Consider the following 24,980-nt stretch of genomic DNA (forward strand, 5'->3'; position numbering starts at 1 on the left):
TGTGGGGTAGTATTTTATACATCAGAGCACCCTGCAGCTGGTCAATGAGGTGTGGGGTAGTATTTTATACATCAGAGCACCCTGCAGCTGGTCAATGAGGTGTGGGGTAGTATTTTATACATCAGAGCACCCTGCAGCTGGTCAATGAGGTGTGGGGTAGTATTTTATACATCAGAGCACCCTGCAGCTGGTCAATGAGGTGTGGGGTAGTATTTTATACATCAGAGCACCCTGCAGCTGGTCAATGAGGTGTGGGGTAGTATTTTATACATCAGTAGGGTCGCGGGTGTTTATCATCTGTGTGTGTGTGGTATTGACGGGTTTCACCAGTAGATGGCAGTATAACACAGCTGATTGAATGAACCCTGACAATTTATTTTATACATTAATTCATCAGACATCTGACACACAGTACCAGTCAAAAGTGTGGACACCAACTCATTCCAGGGTTTTTCTTTTGTTTTTACTATTTTCTACATTGTAGAATAATAGTGAAGATATTAAAACTATGAAATAAAACATGGAATCATGTAGTAACCAAAAAAAGTTTTTAATTTATTTTTAATTTAAATGTTTTTCCAAAGTCGCCACCCTTTGCCTTGATGACAGCTTTGCACACTCTGTGTGTGTGTGTGTGTGTGTGTGTGTACACACAGTGGAAGTACGACCAAACCACTGCCACCTACCTGTTGCTACTCTCTAAGAAACAGAGAGGGAAACCTGTCCGGATCAGGCCTCAACTTCCTGTCTGTGATGTCATATCCTGTTCACCTCAACACCTGGGAGTACAGGTCAGAATCTACTGCTACCTCTTTCCTTTTTCTCTCTCTCTCTCTTCTCTCTGTCTCTCTCTCTGTCTCTCTCTCTCACTCTCTCTGTCTCTCGCTCTCATATGTACACCGAGTGGACAAACCATTAGGAACACCTGCTCTTTCCATGACAGACTGACCAGGTGAATCCAGGTGAAAGCTATGATCCCTTATTGATGCCACTTGTTAAATCCACTTCAATCAGTGTAGATGAAGGGAGGGAGACGGGTTAAAGAAGGATTTTTAAGCCTTGAGACAATTGAGACATGGATTGTGTATGTGTGTCATTCAGAGGGTGAATGTGCAAAACACAATTTTGAAGTGGCTTTGAACGGTGTATGGTAGGTAGTAGGTGCCAGGTGCGTCAAGAACTGCAACGCTGCTGGGTTTTTTACCCTCAACAGTTTTCCTGTGTGTATCAAGAATGGTCCACCACCCAAAGGACATCCAGACAACTTGACAACAACTGTGGGAAGCATTGGAGTCAACATGGACCAGCGTCCCTGTGGAACACTTTCCACACCTTGTAGAGTCCCTGCCCCGATGAATGGAGGCTGTTCATTGGGCAAAAAGGAGGTGGGGGGGGGGGGGGGGGCTGCAACGCAATATTAGGAAGGTGTTCTTAATGTTTTATACATTTAGTGTTTTATTTTTCATACATTTTTTTAAATTTTCTTCCTCTTTGACAATAGATTATTTTGTTTAAATCGTTGACAAGAAAATTACGTTTTAATTCCATTTTGTAACAAAATGTGAGAACAGTTCAAGGGGATGCAGACTGACCTGTCAATGTTTTTAATTTGCTCTTTTTGATTCAGTCTTGTGAATTACTAGATTACTTGTAGTTTTTCCATGTTGTTTGTCTGTAATGTTTGAAAATGACTTGGTGCTGCCTATCTTGGCCAGGACGCTCTTGAAAAAGAGATTTTAAATCTCAATGAGCCCTTCCTGGTTAAATAAAGGTTTAATACTACTAATAATAAAGACTTTCTATAGTATATATCTTACTCTCTCTTTCTCCTCCCTTCATCTCTTATCCTCCATCTCATTCTACCTCTCTTCTTCCTCTCTCTCCTCCCTTCATCTCTTATCCTCTCCATCTCATTCTACCTCTCTTCTTTCTCTTTCTCTCCCTCTCTCTTTCTCCTCTCCTTCATCTCTCCTCCTCTCTGCATCAGTCCAGTTTAAGAAGCTTCGTTGCCTTGAAAAGTGAGTAAACATATTTGTTCCTCTCTCTCTCTCGATCTCCCTCCTCCCGCTCTCTCCTCTCTCTCGATCTCCCTCCTGTCTAAGAAGACTCGGCTCTTCGGTGATGATGATGATGCTGAGGACTGTTGCTATGACGACGACCTGCCCTGGGTTCCGCTCACACCCCAACAAGAGGTCAGGGGTCGTCTGTCTGTCTCTCTCTGTGTGTGTGTGTGTGTGTGTGTGACTTGTTATCAACATTCTTGTTTCTGTCTTCCTAAAGAGAGCGACCTGTCCGTCAGCTGAAAAGAGGCGGGATCAAACTAAACACGCCCCCACTCCGGAGAGGGAGCCAATCACACACCACCACCGTCGGCAAGAGAGGCGGGACCGATGCCAGGAACGGACCAATGAAAACAAAGAGAACGTTGCCGTGGCCAATAAGGATGCTGATATATTTGCTTTGCCCGCCCCCCGATCCCCAGTATCCAATAGGAAGGCAACTCGGCCCAATAAGAGGGTCTTGACTACACCAACCCATAATAACACCAACAAGGTTGGCAACAAGGTAGACACACCCCAAGGTAAGACCACACACACACACACAGACTACACACATACACTACACACACAGACTACACACACACACACACACACACTACACACATCCTGATTCCAGTTGAGTTCAGTTTTTCCTATTTTTGGGGGTTTCTCTCCAAATCACACTTTATTTCATTTTTTAATAGAAAAACAACTCAATTGGATGTTTTAAGTCCACAACTGCTTAAACGACGTCAGAGACCACTAGTTAGCTCACAGCCTTGTAATCCCAGCGATCACCTCTCAATACGGTGTGTTTCTGTAGCTCACAGCCTTTTAATCCCAGTGATCACCTCTCAATACGGTGTGTTTCTGTAGCTCACAGCCTTGTAATCCCAGTGATCACCTCTCAATACGGTGTGTTTCTGTAGCTCACAGCCTTTTAATCCCAGTGGTCACCTCTCAATACAGTGTGTTTCTGTAGCTCACAGCCTTTTAATCCCAGTGGTCACCTCTCAATACGGTGTGTTTCTGTAGCTCACAGCCTTTTAATCCCAGTGGTCACCTCTCAATACGGTGTGTTTCTGTAGCTCACAGCCTTTTAATCCCAGTGATCACCTCTCAATACGGTGTGTTTCTGTAGCTCACAGCCTTTTAATCCCAGCGATCACCTCTCAATACGGTGTGTTTCTGTAGCTCACAGCCTTTTAATCCCAGGGATCACCTCTCAATACGGTGTGTTTCTGTAGCTCACAGCCTTTTAATCCCAGTGATCACCTCTCAATACGGTGTGTTTCTGTAGCTCACAGCCTTTTAATCCCAGTGATCACCTCTCAATACGGTGTGTTTCTGTAGCTCACAGCCTTTTAATCCCAGTGTTCACCTCTCAATACGGTGTGTTTCTGTAGCTCACAGCCTTTTAATCCCAGTGATCACCTCTCAATACGGTGTGTTTCTGTAGCTCACAGCCTTTTAATCCCAGTGATCACCTCTCAATACGGTGTGTTTCTGTAGCTCACAGCCTTGTAATCCCAGTGGTCACCTCTCAATACGGTGTGTTTCTGTAGCTCACAGCCTTGTAATCCCAGTGGTCACCTCTCAATACGGTGTGTTTCTGTAGCTCACAGCCTTGTAATCCCAGTGGTCACCTCTCAATACGGTGTGTTTCTGTAGCTCACAGCCTTGTAATCCCAGTGGTCACCTCTCAATACGGTGTGTTTCTGTAGCTCACAGCCTTGTAATCCCAGTGGTCACCTCTCAATACGGTGTGTTTCTGTAGCTCGCAGCCTTTTAATCCCAGTGGTCACCTCTCAATACGGGGTGTTTCTGTAGCTCGCAGCGTTTTAATCCCAGTGGTCACCTCTCAATACGGGGTGTTTCTGTAGCTCGCAGCGTTTTAATCCCAGTGGTCACCTCTCAATACGGTGTGTTTCTGTAGCTCACAGCCTTTTAATCCCAGTGATCACCTCTCAATACGGTGTGTTTCTGTAGCTCACAGCCTTTTAATCCCAGTGGTCACCTCTCAATACGGTGTGTTTCTGTAGCTCACAGCCTTTTAATCCCAGTGATCACCTCTCAATACGGTGTGTTTCTGTAGCTCACAGCCTTTTAATCCCAGTGGTCACCTCTCAATACGGTGTGTTTCTGTAGCTCACAGCCTTTTAATCCCAGAGTTTACTAAACCAATCCCCAGTGTATTGATTAATGTAATCACGATAATCATTCTGCCAGGTAGACAGGGGCTACTTTGAAGGTAACATTTAATTGGGAATGTTTTTTGGGGGGAAGACTTGTCATCAACCCCAAAGTGGTAGACGGGGGGCGCCGTGCAAACAGACAAGGGTGGCGTTCTCGTTTCCTCTTCTGAAAGATGCAGGAAATAAGAATCGCTGATGCCTTCTGTTCACGTCTATTAATGATGAACTTGGGAGACATGAGTGAATACATGTTCAATACGTTGAGTTGATTCCCTACTGCAGTTCAATACGTTGAGTTGATTCCCTACTGCAGTTCAATACGTTGAGTTGATTCCCTACTACAGTTCAGTACGTTGAGTTGATTCCCTACTACAGTTCAATACGTTGAGTTGATTCCCTACTACAGTCCAGTACGTTGAGTTGATTCCCTACTGCAGTTCAATACGTTGAGTTGATTCCCTACTGCAGTTCAATACGTTGAGTTGATTCCCTACTACAGTTCAGTACGTTGAGTTGATTCCCTACTACAGTTCAATACGTTGAGTTGATTCCCTACTACAGTTCAATACGTTGAGTTGATTCCCTACTGCAGTTCAGTACGTTGAGTTGATTCCCTACTACAGTTCAGTACGTTGAGTTGATTCACTACTACAGTTCAGTACGTTGAGTTGATTCCCTACTACAGTCCAATACGTTGAGTTGATTCCCTACTACAGTTCAATACGTTGAGTTGATTCCCTACTACAGTCCAATACGTTGAGTTGATTCCCTACTACAGTCCAATACGTTGAGTTGATTCCCTACTACAGTTCAGTACGTTGAGTTGATTCCCTACTACAGTCCAGTACGTTGAGTTGATTCCCTACTACAGTTCAGTACGTTGAGTTGATTCACTACTACAGTTCAGTACGTTGAGTTGATTCCCTACTACAGTTCAATACGTTGAGTTGATTCCCTACTACAGTTCAATACGTTGAGTTGATTCCCTACTACAGTTCAATACGTTGAGTTGATTCCCTACTGCAGTTCAGTACGTTGAGTTGATTCCCTACTACAGTTCAGTACGTTGAGTTGATTCACTACTACAGTTCAGTACGTTGAGTTGATTCCCTACTACAGTTCAATACGTTGAGTTGATTCCCTACTACAGTTCAATACGTTGAGTTGATTCCCTACTGCAGTTCAATACGTTGAGTTGATTCCCTACTGCAGTTCAGTACGTTGAGTTGATTCCCTACTACAGTTCAGTACGTTGAGTTGATTCCCTACTACAGTCCAGTACGTTGAGTTGATTCCCTACTACAGTCCAATACGTTGAGTTGATTCCCCACTACAGTTCAATACGTTGAGTTGATTCCCCACTACAGTCCAATACGTTGAGTTGATTCCCTACTACAGTTCAGTACGTTGAGTTGATTCCCCACTACAGTTCAATACGTTGAGTTGATTCCCTACTACAGTTCAATACGTTGAGTTGATTCCCCACTACAGTTCAATACGTTGAGTTGATTCCCCACTACAGTTCAATACGTTGAGTTGATTCCCTACTACAGTTCAATACGTTGAGTTGATTCCCCACTACAGTTCAATACGTTGAGTTCATTCCCTACTAAAGTTCAGTACATTTTGGAATATTGTTGAATTCCGTGTGGGGTTTTAACGGGACATACTCCCCCCCCCCCCCCCCCCCCCCACCACCACCACCACTCAGAATCAGAAGTGGCACATTTGCAAGTAAATTGTATTCTGCTAATAGTCATTTAGCAGCTTTGAGCCGAAGACTCATATTCACCTGATTTATCTCTCTCTGTGTGTGTGTGTGTGTGTGTGTGTGTGTGTGTGTGTGTGTGTGTGTGTGTCCGCGTCCGCCCGCACAAGTGTATGTGTAATTATGATCACTGTCGACCCGCAAAGGTGTTCCCCGTTTTTATAATAGCTAGCCTAATGCTAACTAGCGAGGCTAACGCCCTACCAGTTATTTGTGAATGAGTGGGATGCTAATGCTGTTAGCTGTTAGCTGTTAGCCCTCTGCGTTTCAATGAGAGAGATGATGATGATGGTTGGTTTATAATGTATCCTGTTCTCTCTCAGCCTTTCACTGGATCCTGGCTTTTACCTCTGACAAATAATACAGACTAGATAGATATAGATATACAGACTAGATAGATATAGATATACAGACTAGATAGATATAGATATACAGACTAGATAGATATAGATATACAGACTAGATAGATATATAGATAAACAGACTAGATATATAGATAAACAGACTAGATATATATATTAACAGACTAGATAGAAAGAAAGATATAGAGATATAGATATATATATAGATATATAGAGAGACAGATATATATATATAGATATATAGATACAGTGGGGAGAACAAGTATTTGATACACTGCCGATTTTGCAGGTTTTCCTACTTACAAAGCATGTAGAGGTCTGTCATTTTTATCATAGGTGCACTTCAACTGTGAGAGACGGAATCTAAAACAAAAATCCAGAAAATCACATTGTATGATTTTTAAGTAATTAATTTGCATTTTATTGCATGACATAAGTATTTGATCACCTACCAACCAGTAAGAATTCCGGCTCTCACAGACCTGTTAGTTTTTCTTTAAGAAGCCCTCCTGTTCTCCACTCATTACCTGTATTAACTGCACCTGTTTGAACTCGTTACCTGTATAAAAGACACCTGTCCACACACTCAATCAAACAGACTCCAACCTCTCCACAATGGCCAAGACCAGAGAGCTGTGTAAGGACATCAGGGATAAATTGTAGACCTGTACAAGGCTGGGATGGGCTACAGGACAATAGGCAAGCAGCTTGGTGAGAAGGCAACAACTGTTGGCGCAATTATTAGAAAATAGAAGAAAATAGAAGAAGTTCAAGATGATGGTCAATCACACTCGGTCTGGGGCTCCATGCAAGATCTCACCTCGTGGGGCATCAATGATCATGAGGAAGGTGAGGGATCAGCCCAGAACTACACGGCAGGACCTGGTCAATGACCTGAAGAGAGCTGGGACCACAGTCTCAAAGAAAACCATTAGTAACACACTACGCCGTCATGGATTAAAATCCTGCAGCGCACGCAAGGTCCCCCTGCTCAAGCAGGCGCATGTCCAGGCCCGTCTGAAGTTTGCCAATGACCATCTGGATGATCCAGAGGAGGAATGGGAGAAGGTCATGTGGTCTGATGATTCAAAAATAGAGCTTTTTGGTCTAAACTCCACTCGCTGTGTTTGGAGGAAGAAGAAGGATGAGTACAACCCCAAGAACACCATCCCAACCGTGAAGCATGGAGGTGGAAACATCATTCTTTGGGGATGCTTTTCTGCAAAGGGGACAGGACGACTGCACCGTATTGAGGGGAGGATGGATGGGGCCATGTATTGCGAGATCTTAGCCAACAACCTCCTTCCCTCAGTAAGAGCATTGATGATGGGTCGTGGCTGGGTCTTCCAGCATGACAACGACCCGAAACACACAGCCAGGGCAACTAAGGAGTGGCTCCGTAAGAAGTATCTCAAGGTCCTGGAGTGGCCTAGCCAGTCTCCAGACCTGAACCCAATAGAAAATCTTTGGAGGGAGCTGAAAGTCCGTATTGCCCAGCGACAGCCCCGAAACCTGAAGGATCTGGAGAAGGTCTGTATGGAGGAGTGGGCCAAAATCCCTGCTGCAGTGTGTGCAAACCTGGTCAAGAACTACAGGAAACGTATGATCTCTGTAATTGCAAACAAAGGATTCTGTACCAAATATTAAGTTCTGCTTTTCTGATGTATCAAATACTTATGTCATGCAATAAAATGCTAATTAATTACTTAAAAATCATACAATGTGATTTTCGGGATTTTTGTTTTAGATTCCGTCTCTCACAGTTGAAGTGTACCTATGATAAAAATTACAGACCTCTACATGCTTTGTAAGTAGGAAAACCTGCAAAATTGTCAGTGTATCAAATACTTGTTCTCCCCACTGTAGATATAGATAGATAGATATAGATATAGATAGATAGATAGATATAGAGATAGATAGAGATAGATATATATATATATATATAGATATTGTCGTGGAAAATCATTTTCAAATACAACGCTTACCAGAACTTTTAAAATCAAACATGCTCTTTATTACAACTGTACAGCCCACTGGCATGTCCCCGCGGAACACACCCCGCGGAACACACCCCGCGGAACACACACTCCGCTTCCCAACCCCGGTTCCAACATTTATACATAAATAGCATATGGGTCCACCCCATATGCAAATAAGCATACTTCCCCTAATTTTCCCTGCCATCATTATCTTTTTAGTTCAGGCTTCCTGCTTGTTCACGCCTACTAACGCCCATTATCTGCTTTCAGTTAAATTATAATAGTGGCCAGACCCATGCTTGTCTTAAAAATAATCTATGTCCATCTACCCTCTAGGCCTATGACTCAACCCTGTATTTAATTCAATGCCCCAGCATGTTCTCTGGTATGTCCTTATTGGAATTGGCAGACTCTATGTCTCTTCTTGTCATTAGTGTCCAGTTGCCTTAAGCATATTTCTCTGGTATGTGTGCTTTTAGTGGAATGTGTAGACTATAAGTCTAGTGTGTCCAATTATTCTAGGTGCCCATGTGTCTGGTCAGTCTGTCAGCACAATGGAGAAAATAAGAGGGCCAGAACATCCCTTAGTATATCTCCATTACCACAGTCTCATGATAAATGTGAACATGTGATTCGTTACTTTAATGTTCAGCTGTCTTATGTCCTTATATTTTATCCATGTGTTTTATGTTACTACTACAATCCCCCCTCTGGGGCTATTTAGCCACATAAATGATACAAATAAGACTTTGGGATAGTAAATTAAAATACCTATGATAAACAAGAAAATACAAAAAATAAAAACAAAGTGAAGCATATAAACCAACTAGACCAAACATCTCCAATGTGAAATAGGAGTAAAAGATCCAATCAGAAACATTAAAGAAAACCAACTAGACCAAACATCTCCAATGTGAAATAGGAGTAAAAGATCCAATCAGAAACATTAAAGAAAACCAACTAGACCAAACATCTCCAATATTCATAAGAGTAAAAGATCAAATTTGGTATAAAAATATAATTAATCCATTCTAAGTTCATATTTGGTGTTATCCACAAAAATATAGATTCAAATCCTGATTTAACCTCATCTCTGGCCTTGAAATCCCTAGGTAGACCTCTAAGCAGTCCAATTGCATTAAGGTATACCTCAGGATCCTTATCATAAGCCATTTTAACTCTAGGTTTAACATAGTCATCATGGAGTGATTCAATAATAGTAACCTATTTAATTGCTTCTAACTAAGGCACAAAGATCAATCCATCCATCAGGCAATACCTTCAACAGTTAGTTTTTTCCACACATCCAGAAACTATCAGCAATACCTCTGTCTTGATTTTTCAACATATTAAGAGATGGCGCAACCTGAGTTATGTGACCACACAACCCTTTATCATTATTTTTACGAACTCCCGCATTCTCTAGCACCCAAATAGTATCACATTCTACAGTGGTGTTTCCTACATCAATTCCTTCGGTGTCATGGCTGTAAAAACATTCATATTTTCCTTTAACCACAGTACTTCTGTCTAATTGGGGTCCATTTAATTCAGTTCTAATTTCATAGGCAGCACAATCATTGTCTCCCAACTTAGTCTCGTTTAACATGGCTCTGCCTCTAGTGCTCCCTTGAGCAATCCTACATTCAATGTCACACAAGGGAATAGAATACTTTCTATTGGTACAATAGTCATTTTTCCAACTTACACAGTTTTTAAATGATGCTGGTTCAGAGACTATTAAAAGATCAGACAAAGGTGATTTTCTTCACAAAATACAATTGTCCATTCTGTGTCTGTTTGCCATATTCTTAGCCCATTCGTATCACTTCTTCTTCACTACTTCTTCTCGTGTGGTGTCCTTGAGTGCTTCTGATTCTGATATATCTAATTCTGTTGCTTTTTCAATGTTCTTATTTTGAGGTAGATCATTAGAGTTTATCAGAAAGTTTCAAATATCAGTAAAAATTCTCCTGACTGATGTCTCAGGTTGCTTTGTTGGCACGGTGGTCTGCTTGGTAAGGGCAGTCGATGTCATCTAGTGGTAACTACTGTGGTCGTCACAGCAGCCGCCACCCTTGTTGTTGTCACAGGTTCTTCCTGTTCAGGTGCAGGGGTAGGTCTTCACCTTCCACTGGTTCAATCTTGTTCATGATGAGCACCTACTCGTCTTTTTCTTTGATTCATGTCAGGTCACATCCTTTCGGGTCCCAAACGACTTCTCCCTTTGTTTGGTGATGTGTCCATCCACAGAGTGCAATCTCCGATAAGGGTTTGATCCTTATGATTGAGATAGACTTCAGTTCTCCTGCTTCTGTTATACATTGAGGTGGAACATAGATTCTAACCTTGTCAGTCTTTTTGGATTGTTCGGCTGATTCCATTCTTCTCTTCCTGCTCCCACCATACATCTTGATTGTGCATTAGTCTGTTGTTTCTATACTAGCATTCACTGTTGCTTCTGTTATGTCAATGTCATTATTCTTTTGTTGTTCTAACATCAATTGTCTGTAAAGGAGGCCATTCAAAAGTTTAAAAGTCAATTGTGGGGTAATCCCCATTTTCTTCAGCTTGCGGGACTTTTCCTCCTCTTTCTTCACCTGAAGCTCCCTCCTCAGGCCGGACTTAGCTTCCATCTGGAAGGGTTTCAATTTTAGGAAAGAAACGTTCTTATTCTGTTCCTTGTGAGGCCTCTCCTCCTCTTCTGGGTGCATTAGTCGGTGCACGTGTCATATTTTGGCTTTCACTTGATTTACTGTTTTCTTGGCTCCTCCCTGGCATCTCAATCGTTTCCGCTGCTCCTGCTCCCTCCAGGCTCCCTCCTGGTGAATCAGCATCCTCAGTGTCCTCATCTCTATGTGGTTGTATCCTTCTCTCTGTTGGGACTCAGCTGCAGTGGTTCAGATGGTACCACGTCTGGCTTCTTTTCACTTGGACGGCCGTTCTTGTTGCTTTGGCCACCTCATAGGGTCCATCTCTCCTCGGTTGATCCCACTTCCTCCGGATCCCTCCAACGTGGACTAGATCTCCTGGTACCACTGAGAGAGGTCCTTCTGGTCCCCTTGGATCATCAAACACAGAACCTCTCATCCTGGTTCAGGTTTCTGCCTACTTTCTGTGAAGCATTCATACTTAGAGACTTATGGCCTCTGTTCTATGATTGCACCATACATCCTCTTACTTCCATCACTCATCACACAACAAACAGACATTCCAGCTGAAGCTGGCGAACCCCTCTCCTTCTGTTTTCCTAGACATAAGACTTGGAAAACAACAGACAAAACATAACAGCATTGACAATGTTATGTGTTATGCATAAATATATTCATGCAAACTGAAATCTGAGACCATGACAATTCCCACTCTCTCTTTACCTGACTCTATGCCTCCAGGATACTTTTCTGCTGGACTCCACAAAAATAAAAGCCCTAAAAAGCTTCCTCATGCTTCCACCCAGTCTTCCCCTTTCGGCCACAGGTTCTGAGAGGTGTTCCCAAATCATGTCATTTTTACTTAGTTTCCCATCTACTCCATTTCAACTGATAATCATGTGCATAACCTACAATTAACATTCTCTCTTCTTGAATTAATTCAACACTGTATATGCTTTCATATCAATCCCTTTAACATGTTTGTTTAAAGTATAATATCCTATCATCCATTCTCTTTCACATGATGTATTAAAAATAAAACAAGTAGCCTCCAAACTCAACCCAGTATGTCTATAGTGGAATCTAATCTCTCTCTCTTTCTCTCTCTGATTCCACATCCTCTGTCATGGTGTTTTCAAGCTCACCCATTATTCAACTGGACCTTACTTCTCGTGAGACTTATGCACCCACCAAAGAGAGACATAAAGAACTTTACCACTGCAGTGTTGTAAGAAGTATACCACCAGCCTGGTGTATCTTGATGTACACTCAGTCTCCAGAATGCAGCCCAAGCCCTTCCATTTCTGGCTGTTTTTTCCTGAGGACATACACACTAACACATGGGTTATTTCCTGACAACATTAGCAAGATCACTAAATCTTAAGTTTTAATAATAGCCCTATGTAACCATTCTGCCTCAAATACCTGGCCTCCTACCACAGAAATATTCATAATGATAATCAAATGATGGTCCCTACAGCAACTGCTGTAAAATACATTCTTAAAACATTCTCAAATCTTTTCTAATCAATTTAAAATAGATATCAGTCCCCCCTTAGGAACATATTCACAACCTTATGTTCCTCAAAACACAAATAAATTGACCAAACGAGAAAAAGAGAAAAAGAAATTACAATAATTGCACAGTTGCAATATTACCACTATTTGTAATGTAATTAAACCTGGGGAAAACGTCCATCCTTTTCAATCTATGCCAACGTTATTGTTGGTCTCTTTCTTCTACATTCTTGGGTATCATCGCACAACAGACTACCTTTATAGTCAATCAAACAATACAATTTATCATTACAATTCCAATGACATTAGAAAACAAAAGAAACAAAAAACCGATAATCAAATATTCTGGAAGTTTTGTCAACCTCCTTGTCCCAGGATTAGATTCCAGAGCGGCCCTAGGCCTATTAAATTCAAACAGTGCTATATCTAAATAACTAAACAGTTATGTTTATTGTTTATACATTTACCAACCCAATATTCAGGATAACAATCCTTAGTGTTTACTTTAACTCAAATTTGACCTGATCAATTCAATACACATCATCCCTTTAATAATTAACATTTAAACTAAACACTTTTATTACCAGTGTTATCTATTTTCCCAATAGCCCTTTTGTCTCAGTTTTTCTTACATGAGTGGCCTGGTAATAAAAGTTCAATACCCCAATTCCTTTAATTCATAATACACCCTGGCCCATATCATTTCAACATGTCTATTATTTGATACAGTTCACAGGTCATCAGACACAGTTGTCCCTCACTATTCAGTCGATTAGGGCGGGTATGAGCTCCACACCCACTAGTGGTGATATTCTCTCCCATGCCCTAAAGCATTCTGACGTCACCTTTCATGACAACTCCCTTATTCTACTGGTGATCTCCCAGATGAATTACAGATGATGTAGTTATCAACAAAACCCTTACAGAATCCCACACTCCAATAAACCCTTTTAGAATAACTTTCAACACTTTTTATATGCATAATGAACAAAACACATTTGTGTATTCCCCCAAAGACCATAACCCCAAAGAACTGATAGTTTTACCTATGAACACATGTTATATCAAAAAAACAAAAATAAACCTATTCCGAATAACTTATTCAATTTAAGGGTACAACTCTTCATAATTTTCCCAGGGACATAATAGATTTTCAAAGTAATTATACAGTTTGAATAGAGTCTGGTGTCTTAAACATTTTATAAGTATATCCCACCTGTTCCAACAATTTCTAGTAAAAGGTGATCAGTCTTTCACAAGAAATTCCTAGGATTCAGGGCATTTTGAGACCATTAAAATGTTTCCACTCCCCTTTCTTTAGGAGCAACTTAAATACATTTTTCAAAAACATGTTCATCCTTTTGCATACCCAATTTGAAACTGAATTGGAAAAAACCCTTCCAATATATCTACTAATGCATATTCATTCCCAGTACATGGTGTACTCACTAGTGAATCATAAGCCAATAATCGCAAAGGGACTGGACTCACTCATCCAGAACTCCATGTTTTAGCCTTATCCAGATATTTTTATTTTTAAAGCGGCTGACTTTAATTAACTGCTTTCCACAGTAATGCAGTCTCCAATGACATTGTTGACCAGAGAAGATTAAAAAACCCTTTTTTTCCCTTATTCTTTCTGGAAAAGAAAGTGTACATATTGTTAATATTACATTTACGTTACATTTAAGTCATTTAGCAGATGCTCTTATCCAGAGCGACTTACAAATTGGAAAGTTCATACATATTCATCCTGGTCCCCCCGTGGGAATTGAACACTCAACCCAGGCGTTTGTAAGCACCATGCTCTACCAACTGAGCCACACAGGTCCACTGCCCGCTCCGTTAAGATCTCTATCTAACGTCTTACTATTACCTTTATTTATTTATTTTGTCTCTACTTTCTTACCTCTTCTCCATATTCTTATTGTTTGATCCTATGGTCAATTTACTAGTGAGTCAAGCCACCCCTGTTCTCCTTTTTATCCTGGCCACTCCATTTTGCACCGCTGTCTACCCTGCAGGCTATTTTTAGACCGTAGCTTCTGTAGACACAGAGTGATCAACGGCCTGTTTTTTCCTCTTCCTTTGTTACACCGTTCGTGAATCCTTAATCTGTCCTGAATTTCACTATTTATCACTATTTACCTTAACTAACCTAGATTCGTTTTTAACTTTATAGTACAATTTCATTTTATCAACGATTCTACTTTCTGTTTTGTTACCACACTGTTCTATTCATATTATAACATTCGGTTAACTCCTCTTTAATTATTTTTATTCATTATTTATTTTGATACCTTTTTAGTAATTTTACTATGGTCGCTTACTACTTTATCACATCAGTGTTTTTATCCTTGCTTATAACTTATTTTACTTCGATGTTTCTTAACTTCTTTCCCTCTGCCTAATATCAGTTAACGACACCCTTCATCAACTCTACTCTGTCACAGGAGAGCTGCGCGCTCCCTCTCCTGGACGTTCTGCCTACACGCACACAACCTGTCCTATCTTTTTTCCTAATCTTCTATTTTTACACAGATCTACTCATTCCTTACAACATTATCATTCATCCTTTTATGTTACAGCCGTTCATTCAATCCCTTTGTTTTTACCTCAAAACAACTCAGTCTTTCTTTTTTGACTTAATTCACTTCCACCTACATAAGCCTAGACTTCTTACAATATGACGAGACTACTGTCTAATCGGATCAGCTTGTCTTCATATCCTATTCAACCCCCAATACTTATCTTTTCTTCTATTATTAGGGTAGTATTGTGGCGTGACCTACTGAATTACCAAACTCTGGTAGCTAGACAGAGCGGTTTTTTATTCGCAGGATTTCTTTTGCATTTGAACGCCGCACAATCGGGCCAACGTTTTTCCTGCACCTACTACTTCACTCATACAGTCCTCTTTTCAGAGCAGAAACTATGAATATTTATTTAACTACTGATTTATGTTTTGACCGTATAAGTTACTTTTGCAGTTGAACGCCGCACAATCGGGCCAACGTTTTCCTACAACCTACCGATTTATGCTTTGACCGTATAAGTTACTTTTGCAGTTGAACGCCGCACAATCGGGCTAACGTTTTCCTACAACCTACTGTTTTATGCTTTGACTGTATAAGCTACTTTTTCAGTTGAACGCCGCACAATCGGGCTAACGTTTTCCTACAACCTACTGTTTTATGCTTTGACTGTATAAACTACTTGTTGTAGCCCTGCGCCGCTCAACTAGAGAGTACAAACAGTTGCGCCGATCAGCCCACACAATCAGGCTGCTCAAAATGAATGGTCCGACGAGAGGGGCAGTCCGAATCACACACACCCAACACGAGTCGCCCGCTCAGGTTGACTGAGGTGTGTTTACGCACATCCCAAAACAGATCCTGACACGGTCGAACCCGGCCAAGCAGAATCAGACGGAACAACTCCCCCAATCAAACCAGACACATGAACCTGTCTCGAGCAGTCCAACCAGAACAAATGCCCGCTCCCCCCAGCCAAACACCCGACACAATCAAAGTTCACAGTTCCAGTTCACTCAATCTCCAGACATGCGCATTCATACAAAACCCAAACTCACACATGCACGCACATTTATTTGAATTCAAAAGTTCTTTCGTTTTTATCGTTTTTTAGGAAATTTGAGAGAGAGACCTACATGACATTCCTCCCGCTGAGACAGGACTCTGAAGCAATCCACACAAACATTTCAACTATTGTAAGAACTTGCTTACCGTATATAGTTGGGTGGCCACCTCTGTTTGTTTAGATTGTCCAAAGAACCCGCCAGCCAAGAACGTCACCGTCCCTGTCACTCCTGGGACCAGCTCGCCAATTATGTCGTGGAAAATCATTTTCAAATACAACGCTTACCAGAACTTTTAAAATCAAACATGCTCTTTATTACAACTGTACAGCCCACTGGCATGTCCCCGCGGAACACACCCCGCGGAACACACCCCGCGGAACACACACTCCGCTTCCCAACCCCGGTTCCAACATTTATACATAAATAGCATATGGGTCCACCCCATATGCAAATAAGCATACTTCCCCTAATTTTCCCTGCCATCATTATCTTTTTAGTTCAGGCTTCCTGCTTGTTCACGCCTACTAACGCCCATTATCTGCTTTCAGTTAAATTATAATAGTGGCCAGACCCATGCTTGTCTTAAAAATAATCTATGTCCATCTACCCTCTAGGCCTATGACTCAACCCTGTATTTAATTCAATGCCCCAGCATGTTCTCTGGTATGTCCTTATTGGAATTGGCAGACTCTATGTCTCTTCTTGTCATTAGTGTCCAGTTGCCTTAAGCATATTTCTCTGGTATGTGTGCTTTTAGTGGAATGTGTAGACTATAAGTCTAGTGTGTCCAATTATTCTAGGTGCCCATGTGTCTGGTCAGTCTGTCAGCACAATGGAGAAAATAAGAGGGCCAGAACATCCCTTAGTATATCTCCATTACCACAGTCTCATGATAAATGTGAACATGTGGTTCGTTACTTTAATGTTCAGCTGTCTTATGTCCTTATATTTTATCCATGTGTTTTATGTTACTACTACAATATAGAGATAGATATATTTATAGATAGATAGATAGATAGATATATATATATAGATATAGAGATAGATATCTATGACCAGTTTTTCACTAATAATATTGATGTCACACACACATTCTCTCTCTCTGTGTAATTTATAACCCACCTCTCCAGTCCTGCTACAGCTGACAGCTCTGTCCAGACTAACACACCGGGGACCGTGTGTGTGTCTGTCCCTGGGCGTGTACTGTGTGTGTGTGTGTCCCTGGGCGTGTACTGTGACAGGTGTTGCTGTCTCTTTCCCTGCTCTCTGTCCCATGTGGTGTGTACTGACATGTGTTACACACTTTTCCCGTGTGTGTGTGTGTGTGTGTGTGTTGCAGGAGGAGGCAGTACTTGTAAGGACCCGTCGAGGAAGAGACAGAGGGAGAGAGTGGAAAGAAAGGAGGAAGAAGAGCTGGAGATACTGGCCTTCAGCCCAGAGAGAAGGTATGATGGAGATACTGACCTTCAGCCCAGAGAGAAGGTATGATGGAGATACTGTCCTTCAGCCCAGAGAGAAGGTATGATGGAGATACTGACCTTCAGCCCAGAGAGAAGGTATGATGGAGATACTGACCTTCAGCCCAGAGAGAAGGTATGATGGAGATACTGACCTTCAGCCCAGAGAGAAGGTATGATGGAGATACTGACCTTCAGCCCAGAGAGAAGGTATGATGGAGATACTGGCCTTCAGCCCAGAGAGAAGGTATGATGGAGATAATGGCCTTCAGCCCAGAGAGAAGGTATGGTGGAGATAATGGCCTTCAGCCCAGAGAGAAGGTATGGTGGAGATACTGACCTTCAGCCCAGAGAGAAGGAGTTACTGGCCTTCAGCCCAGAGAGAAGGTATGGTGGAGATACTGGCCTTCAGCCCAGAGAGAAGGTATGATGGAGATACTGGCCTTCAGCCCAGAGAGAAGGTATGGTGGAGATACTGGCCTTCAGCCCAGAGAGAAGGTATGATGGAGATACTGGCCTTCAGCCCAGAGAGAAGGAGAGACTGGCCTTCAGCCCAGAGAGAAGGTATGATGGAGATACTGGCCTTCAGCCCAGAGAGAAGGAGATACTGTCCTTCAGCCCAGAGAGAAGGTATGATGGAGATACTGACCTTCAGCCCAGAGAGAAGGTATGATGGAGATACTGGCCTTCAGCCCAGAGAGAAGGTATGATGGAGAGACTGACCTTCAGCCCAGAGAGAAGGTATGATGGAGATACTGACCTTCAGCCCGGAGAAGGTATGATGGAGATACTGACCTTCAGCCCAGAGAGAAGGTATGATGGAGATACTGTCCTTCAGCCCAGAGAGAAGGTATGATGGAGATACTGGCCTTCAGCCCAGAGAGAAGGTATGATGGAGATACTGGCCTTCAGCCCAGAGAGAAGGTATGATGGAGAGACTGTCCTTCAGCCCAGAGAGAAGGTATGATGGAGATACTGACCTTCAGCCCAGAGAGAAGGAGGTACTGACCTTCAGCCCAGAGAGAAGGTATGATGGAGATACTGACCTTCAGCCCAGAGAGACGGTATGATGGAGATACTGACCTTCAGCCCAGAGAGAAGGTATGATGGAGAGATTGTCCTTCAGCCCAGAGAGAAGGTATGATGGAGATACTGACCTTCAGCCCAGAGAGAAGGTATGATGGAGATACTGACCTTCAGCCCAGAGAGAAGGTATGATGGAGATACTGGCCTTCAGCCCAGAGAGAAGGTATGATGGACATACTGACCTTCAGCCCAGAGAGAAGGTATGATGGAGATGCTGGCCTTTGGCCCAGAGAGAAGGTATGATGGAGATACTGGCCTTCAGCCCAGAGAGAAGGTATGATGGAGATACTGGCCTTCAGCCCAGAGAGAAGGTATGATGGAGATACTGACCTTCAGCCCAGAGAGAAGGTATGATGGAGATACTGACCTTCAGCCCAGAGAGAAGGTATGATGGAGATACTGGCCTTCAGCCCAGAGAGAAGGTATGATGGAGATACTGACCTTCAGCCCAGAGAGAAGGTATGATGGAGATACTGGCCTTCAGCCCAGAGAGAAGGTATGATGGAGATACTGGCCTTCAGCCCAGAGAGAAGGTATGATGGAGATACTGACCTTCAGCCCAGAGAGAAGGTATGATGGAGATACTGACCTTCAGCCCAGAGAGAAGGTATGATGGCGATACTGACCTTCAGCCTAGAGAGAAGGAGAGCTGGAGATACTGACCTTCAGCCCAGAGAGAAGGTATGGAGATACTGGCCTTCAGCCCAGAGAGAAGGTATGGAGATACTGGCCTTCAGCCCAGAGAGAAGGTATGATGGAGATACTGGCCTTCAGCCCAGAGAGAAGGAGATACTGGCCTTCAGCCCAGAGAGAAGGTATGATGGGGATACTGACCTTCAGCCCAGAGAGAAGGTATGATGGAGATACTGACCTTCAGCCCAGAGAGAAGGTATGATGGAGAGACTGACCTTCAGCCCAGACAGAAGGTATGATGGAGATACTGGCCTTCAGCCCAGAGAGAATGTATGATGGAGATACTGGCCTTCAGCCCAGAGAGAAGGTATGATGGACATACTGACCTTCAGCCCAGAGAGAAGGTATGATGGAGAGACTGACCTTCAGCCCAGACAGAAGGTATGATGGAGATACTGGCCTTCAGCCCAGAGAGAATGTTACTGAAGATGACTTGATGAAGACAGACAACAACTTGGCTCGTCGTGTTCTAGCGACTCCTTGTGGCGGGCCGGGCGCCTGCAAGCTGACTACGGTTGTCAGTTGGACGGGTGTTTCCTCCAACACGTCGGTGAGGATGTCTCCCGGGTTAACTGAGCAGTGTGTTAAGAAGCAGAGCGGCTTGACAGGTCATGTTTTGGCGTCCGCGTGACTCTCGACCTTCGACCTGTCCCGTGTCCGTTGGGGCAAGATCGTAACATCCGATTGGATATCAGGAAACTGGGGAGAAAAATATGAAAAAGAACCACTGGTCTTGAGATCATTGTCCTCCTCCGTCCGTCTCTTAGGTCCCGGTCGTTAGACCTGGCGGGGGCGTCTCGGGGTGACAGCAGCCAGAAGAAAAGGGGGGTTAAGGTATTCGGCAGTCTGGAGAGAGGGCTGGATAAAGTCATCACCCTGCTCACACCCAGCAAGAGACGAGGGCTACGGAACGGACCACGCAGGATCAAGGTACATATAGACACCCCCCCTACAGGATCAAGGTACTTATATATAGACACCCCCCCTGTTAATCCGAAATGACACAAGGACAAGGTTCCAGTTTAACAAAGTTTACTCTACTATATAAACACACTACAAGGTAGCCATTACACTCCAGGCTAGGTCCAACAACGAACTAACTTCCTGCGCATGCGCACTCTTGACTGAGTGATAGCCCCGTAATAACAGAAATATAGGGATACTTAAAACATGAACTTAACAATCTCCCCCTTTTCTTTAAAGACAAAAAAAACATCAACAACATAATTAAATGTCCAAGTATTATTCAAGATCCCCATTACAAATGGGTTGTGTGACAGTTTTTATTTGTATTACTCAAGCTGCCACTTTCCATTACTGAGAGCCTGTAGGAGCGAGAGCCTGTAGGAGCACAAGAATGGATGCTCCCTTTTTAGTCAGACAGTCAGCAAGCTGTTCCTTTGTGGTCGACCACAGAATCCACTGGATTCTCTGTGCTTGAATAAGTTCCTTGATGCTGCTAATCTCAAAGTCTTTTCTCTGTGACAGACTTGGTTGACTTCACAGCATCAACTAATGAGTAGTTGTCAGTGACACAAACTACAGGTAGGAAGTGCCATTTTGTCCCACCAGTGATAACCTAGCGAAGCATCACTGAAGACAACCAGTTTTCAAAGAGTCATCTTTTCCAACATGCTGAAACATTAAAGTCACTTGTTGTGATTTCAGTTTACGAACAACTTTGTTTGCCTCATGAATGGTTTGTACAGTGGCGTGTTTTGTGTTCGATGCCAAGTTGCAACCATCAAACCAGGTCTACTCTGTCTCGCAGCCCATAAAATTTGTCCCATCTTTGACCTCAATTGACCAGCTTCAATTCCACATAGAGGGGAATTCCTTTGTACGGCTCTTGAAGAATCCATGTGGATGGGTTGAAGATTCTTGATATAGCTCTCCTGTTGCATCAGTATTGTTCCATCAACTGTAATAAACTCTATGCCAACATAACAAAAATGATCATGCTCCTCACGGCCAACCTAGAAAACAGCTTTGAGGTGTGGAATCACAGTTGAAGCAAAGGTCTGTGAGCCACCCCAGATAAAGTCATCAACATGACAGGCAAGTACTCCAGTCACATTGCAGTCTTGATCAAGCCAATAGAAGACTGCAGGATCCACTTGTGACATTTTTCCACCTGTATTCAGCATTGTTGCCTTGACTTTGTTGTACCAGTAGAGTGATCCATCTGCCAGTCCATACACACACTTTTTTAGTTTCCACAGTGTTCCTTCACTTTTAGCTTCGGGCGGAGGTCGGATGTGAATGTCCCTTGACAGCTCTGTTCCCTGCAAAAATCCAGATTTGATGTCTATGGAATTAAGTTTCCATTTTTTCTGGCAGATCACTGACATCAGCAATCTGAATGACTCTGATGTCGGTGTGTCTTTTGGGAGTTGTTTAGCAGCCAGCCCCTCAAAACCTCTAGCCACTAGACGTGCTTTGGGCACTATTCCAGTTAAGGATTCTTTAAGGGTACACACCCACCTTGTTGATACGCACTTTTGGCCAATGTCTTTGACTTCCTCAAACACTCCATTTTTCCTCCAATTACTGAGCTCATCTAGCTTAGCTGAGTCAAATGACACGTCCTTTGTTTCAAGTACATCATCATTTTGAATGTCATTCTGTTTTTCTCGATTTTCCATTGATTCAATTCTGATATTATCTACAAGTGACAGGTCAGCTGACCCTGTTGTACCAGAACGTGTAGCTGGTTCAGAGTACTGCAAGTTGTACCAGTTCTTGTGTTTGGCTTTTCCTGCTCGTCCAATGACGGTTGCTGTATGTGGAATACCACTTTCTCTGTCCATGTATTTAACAGTTTGTCCTGTTTTCAGATTGGAACAACCATGTGGCTGTTGTTGAATGTTTTCCTCATTTGAACCCTCAATAGTATTACCTGTGGCATGGTTAAAGGTCTCTGCTCCATTTCCTGTGTCAGTTTCAGTGTCCATATCATTGGATGTGACATCTGGTAGGTTTGTGTCTGTTACTGTGTCCTTTTTGTCATTTTCATTAGGAGACTGATTCTCAGCTACAGCCCCTCTATCTTTTTGATCATTTACTTTCCGCAATCTTGAGTGATGCACCCCGACAATCATGCCTTCGTGCCTCACAAATATCACCACACCATCTTGACCAATGACTACTCCCGGTCCTTTCCACTCTTGACAGTCAACTCGTTTGTAGTACACTTTGTTTCCAGTTTCGTACTTCTCATCATCATTATTCCCTGAACTGCTGAGTAACTTCTGAAGTCTGTCAACTGTATCATGTCCAAACTGTTTGTAAAGCTTTTGCAATACTTTGTGTTTTTCTTTAGTGCTCATGTTCTCTGTGACTGTCAGAATCTCCATGTTCTCTGTGACTGTCAGAATCTCCATGTGCTCTGTGACTGTCAGAATCTCCATGTGCTCTGTGACTGTCAGAATCTCCATGTGCTCTGTGACTGTCAGAATCTCCATGTGCTCTGTGACTGTCAGAATCTCCATGTGCTCTGTGACTGTCAGAATCTCCATGTGCTCTGTGACTGTCAGAATCTCCATGTGCTCTGTGACTGTCAGAATCTCCATGTGCTCTGTGACTGTCAGAATCTCCATGTGCTCTGTGACTGTCAGAATCTCCATGTGCTCTGTGACTGTCAGAATCTCCATGTTCTCTGTGACTGTCAGAATCTCCATGTGCTCTGTGACTGTCAGAATCTCCATGTGCTCTGTGACTGTCAGAATCTCCATGTGCTCTGTGACTGTCAGAATCTCCATGTGCTCTGTGACTGTCAGAATCTCCATGTGCTCTGTGACTGTCAGAATCTCCATGTTCTCTGTGACTGTCAGAATCTCCATGTGCTCTGTGACTGTCAGAATCTCCATGTGCTCTGTGACTGTCAGAATCTCCATGTTCTCTGTGTCTGTCAGAATCTCATTTTTGCATGGACTCTGTGAGATGTCTTTGTCTAAAATGTTTACACAATAGTGGCCTGAGGTAGTAAGTTCAAGAGTCACTGGTTGTTTAAACATCACTGCCTTGTCATTTTTTATGTCTAGTACAGCCTCTGCCTTCTTGAGGGAAGCTTTGCTTAATAGTAAGGGGATATCTGTAGGGACCACCTCTGTTTCAATGTGACACTTAGTCTGACCAATTTTTGCTGGTATCTTAACTCTCTTGATAGAATGGACAATTCTCCCATCTCCAAATTTGAAAGCTCTTTTGCTTGGTGTGTCAATCATATTTTGTACTTCTTTCATATTTAGTTCACTGACATAGCTATCAAGCCATTTTGCGCCACACACTGTCCGTGTACATGCAGTATCAATCACAGCAGATCCTAAGGATTCAACTATAAAAATCTCAGTATCAGATTCATTTGAAAACAGTGTAATGTTACACTGCTCTATCTCTGTGTTTACAATTTCCTATGTTAGTTTAACTTGTTCATTTTTATGAGGACAGTCTTTAACCCAATGGTAAGTGCTTTGACAAATTGCACATTTTGATCTCCTTCCATATGTGTCCAGTGGATTAGTGCCGGGAAATGGCGCCCTCTTCTGGTTGTCTTGAGAACGTGACTTGTTGGCGCCTTTTCTGTGCTGCTCGGTGTAATATGCTGCGTCACTCACTTGCATTCCATCTGTTATTGGCGCGACAGACGTCTTCTCACCAAATATTCTTTTTAGTGCCGACTTCATAGATGCAAAAGTCAGCACAGTACAAGCAGTCAAAGCCAACTGTTTCTCCCTACCATCTAGACAGGCAGTATCTAGCAACTTGAAAGCTAACACTGCATCTGGGAGAACCATGTCGTACTTGCGCATTCTATTGTACCTCTGTTCGAAATCAATGATGTAGTCCGCCATTGCAACCGAAATATCTCTCGTAACACTGTCAAAGTTTGAATATGCCTCGTAGGCACGGTCTTTCTCTTCTTTAAGAAATACAGAATCCAGTGCTGTGATCAAAGTTCCCATACCGTCATCCTTGTTCAAATCCTCAACGGATATTTCCAGTGCTGTATCTCTCGCTCTTCCCTCGAGCGATAATACCACCGCAAGTGCTTGCTTTTTCGCGTCCAGATTAGTAACGCGTGTCCAGATTCCCAGTTCATTTTTCCAACTTTCGTACGACCTCTTCTCGTCGAAGCGAGGTGGCACGTTGTAGTTAGAAGACATTCTCTGCTACCAATGTTAATCCGAAATGACACAAGGACAAGGTTCCAGTTTAACAAAGTTTACTCTACTATATAAACACACTACAAGGTAGCCATTACACTCCAGGCTAGGTCCAACAACGAACTAACTTCCTGCGCATGCGCACTCTTGACTGAGTGATAGCCCCGTAATAACAGAAATATAGGGATACTTAAAACATGAACTTAACACCCCCTACAGGATCAAGGTACTTATATATAGACACCCCCCTACAGGATCAAGGTACATATATATAGACACCCCCCTACAGGATCATAGTACGTATATATAGACACCCCCCTACAGGATCAAGGTACATATATATAGACACCCCCCCTACAGGATCAAGGTACATATATAGACACCCCCCTTACAGGATCAAGGTACAATCACTGTCTTACGTAAACTCAAACCGACTCTCTCTACTCTCTGTCTCTCTCTCTCTCTC

At 42.8% G+C, this 24,980-nt stretch overlaps 1 protein-coding gene across 3 annotated transcripts in view; it reads left to right on the forward strand.

Moving 5' to 3' along the window:
* The window catches only part of melk (maternal embryonic leucine zipper kinase), a 130,519-nt gene that overhangs the window by 96,150 nt on the left and 9,389 nt on the right, over positions 1-24,980 (forward strand). For all 3 annotated transcript variants that reach the window (XM_071408368.1, XM_071408369.1, XM_071408370.1), the window contains 5 exons: positions 657-791; positions 2,106-2,192; positions 2,281-2,581; positions 17,453-17,558; positions 20,117-20,279. In XM_071408368.1, the coding sequence (XP_071264469.1) occupies positions 657-791; positions 2,106-2,192; positions 2,281-2,581; positions 17,453-17,558; positions 20,117-20,279 (792 nt within the window). The remainder of the gene's footprint in view (positions 1-656; positions 792-2,105; positions 2,193-2,280; positions 2,582-17,452; positions 17,559-20,116; positions 20,280-24,980) is intronic.

Source organism: Salvelinus alpinus, chromosome 6 (genome assembly GCF_045679555.1).
Source record: "Salvelinus alpinus chromosome 6, SLU_Salpinus.1, whole genome shotgun sequence".
In the NCBI taxonomy this organism is placed as follows: domain Eukaryota; kingdom Metazoa; phylum Chordata; class Actinopteri; order Salmoniformes; family Salmonidae; genus Salvelinus; species Salvelinus alpinus.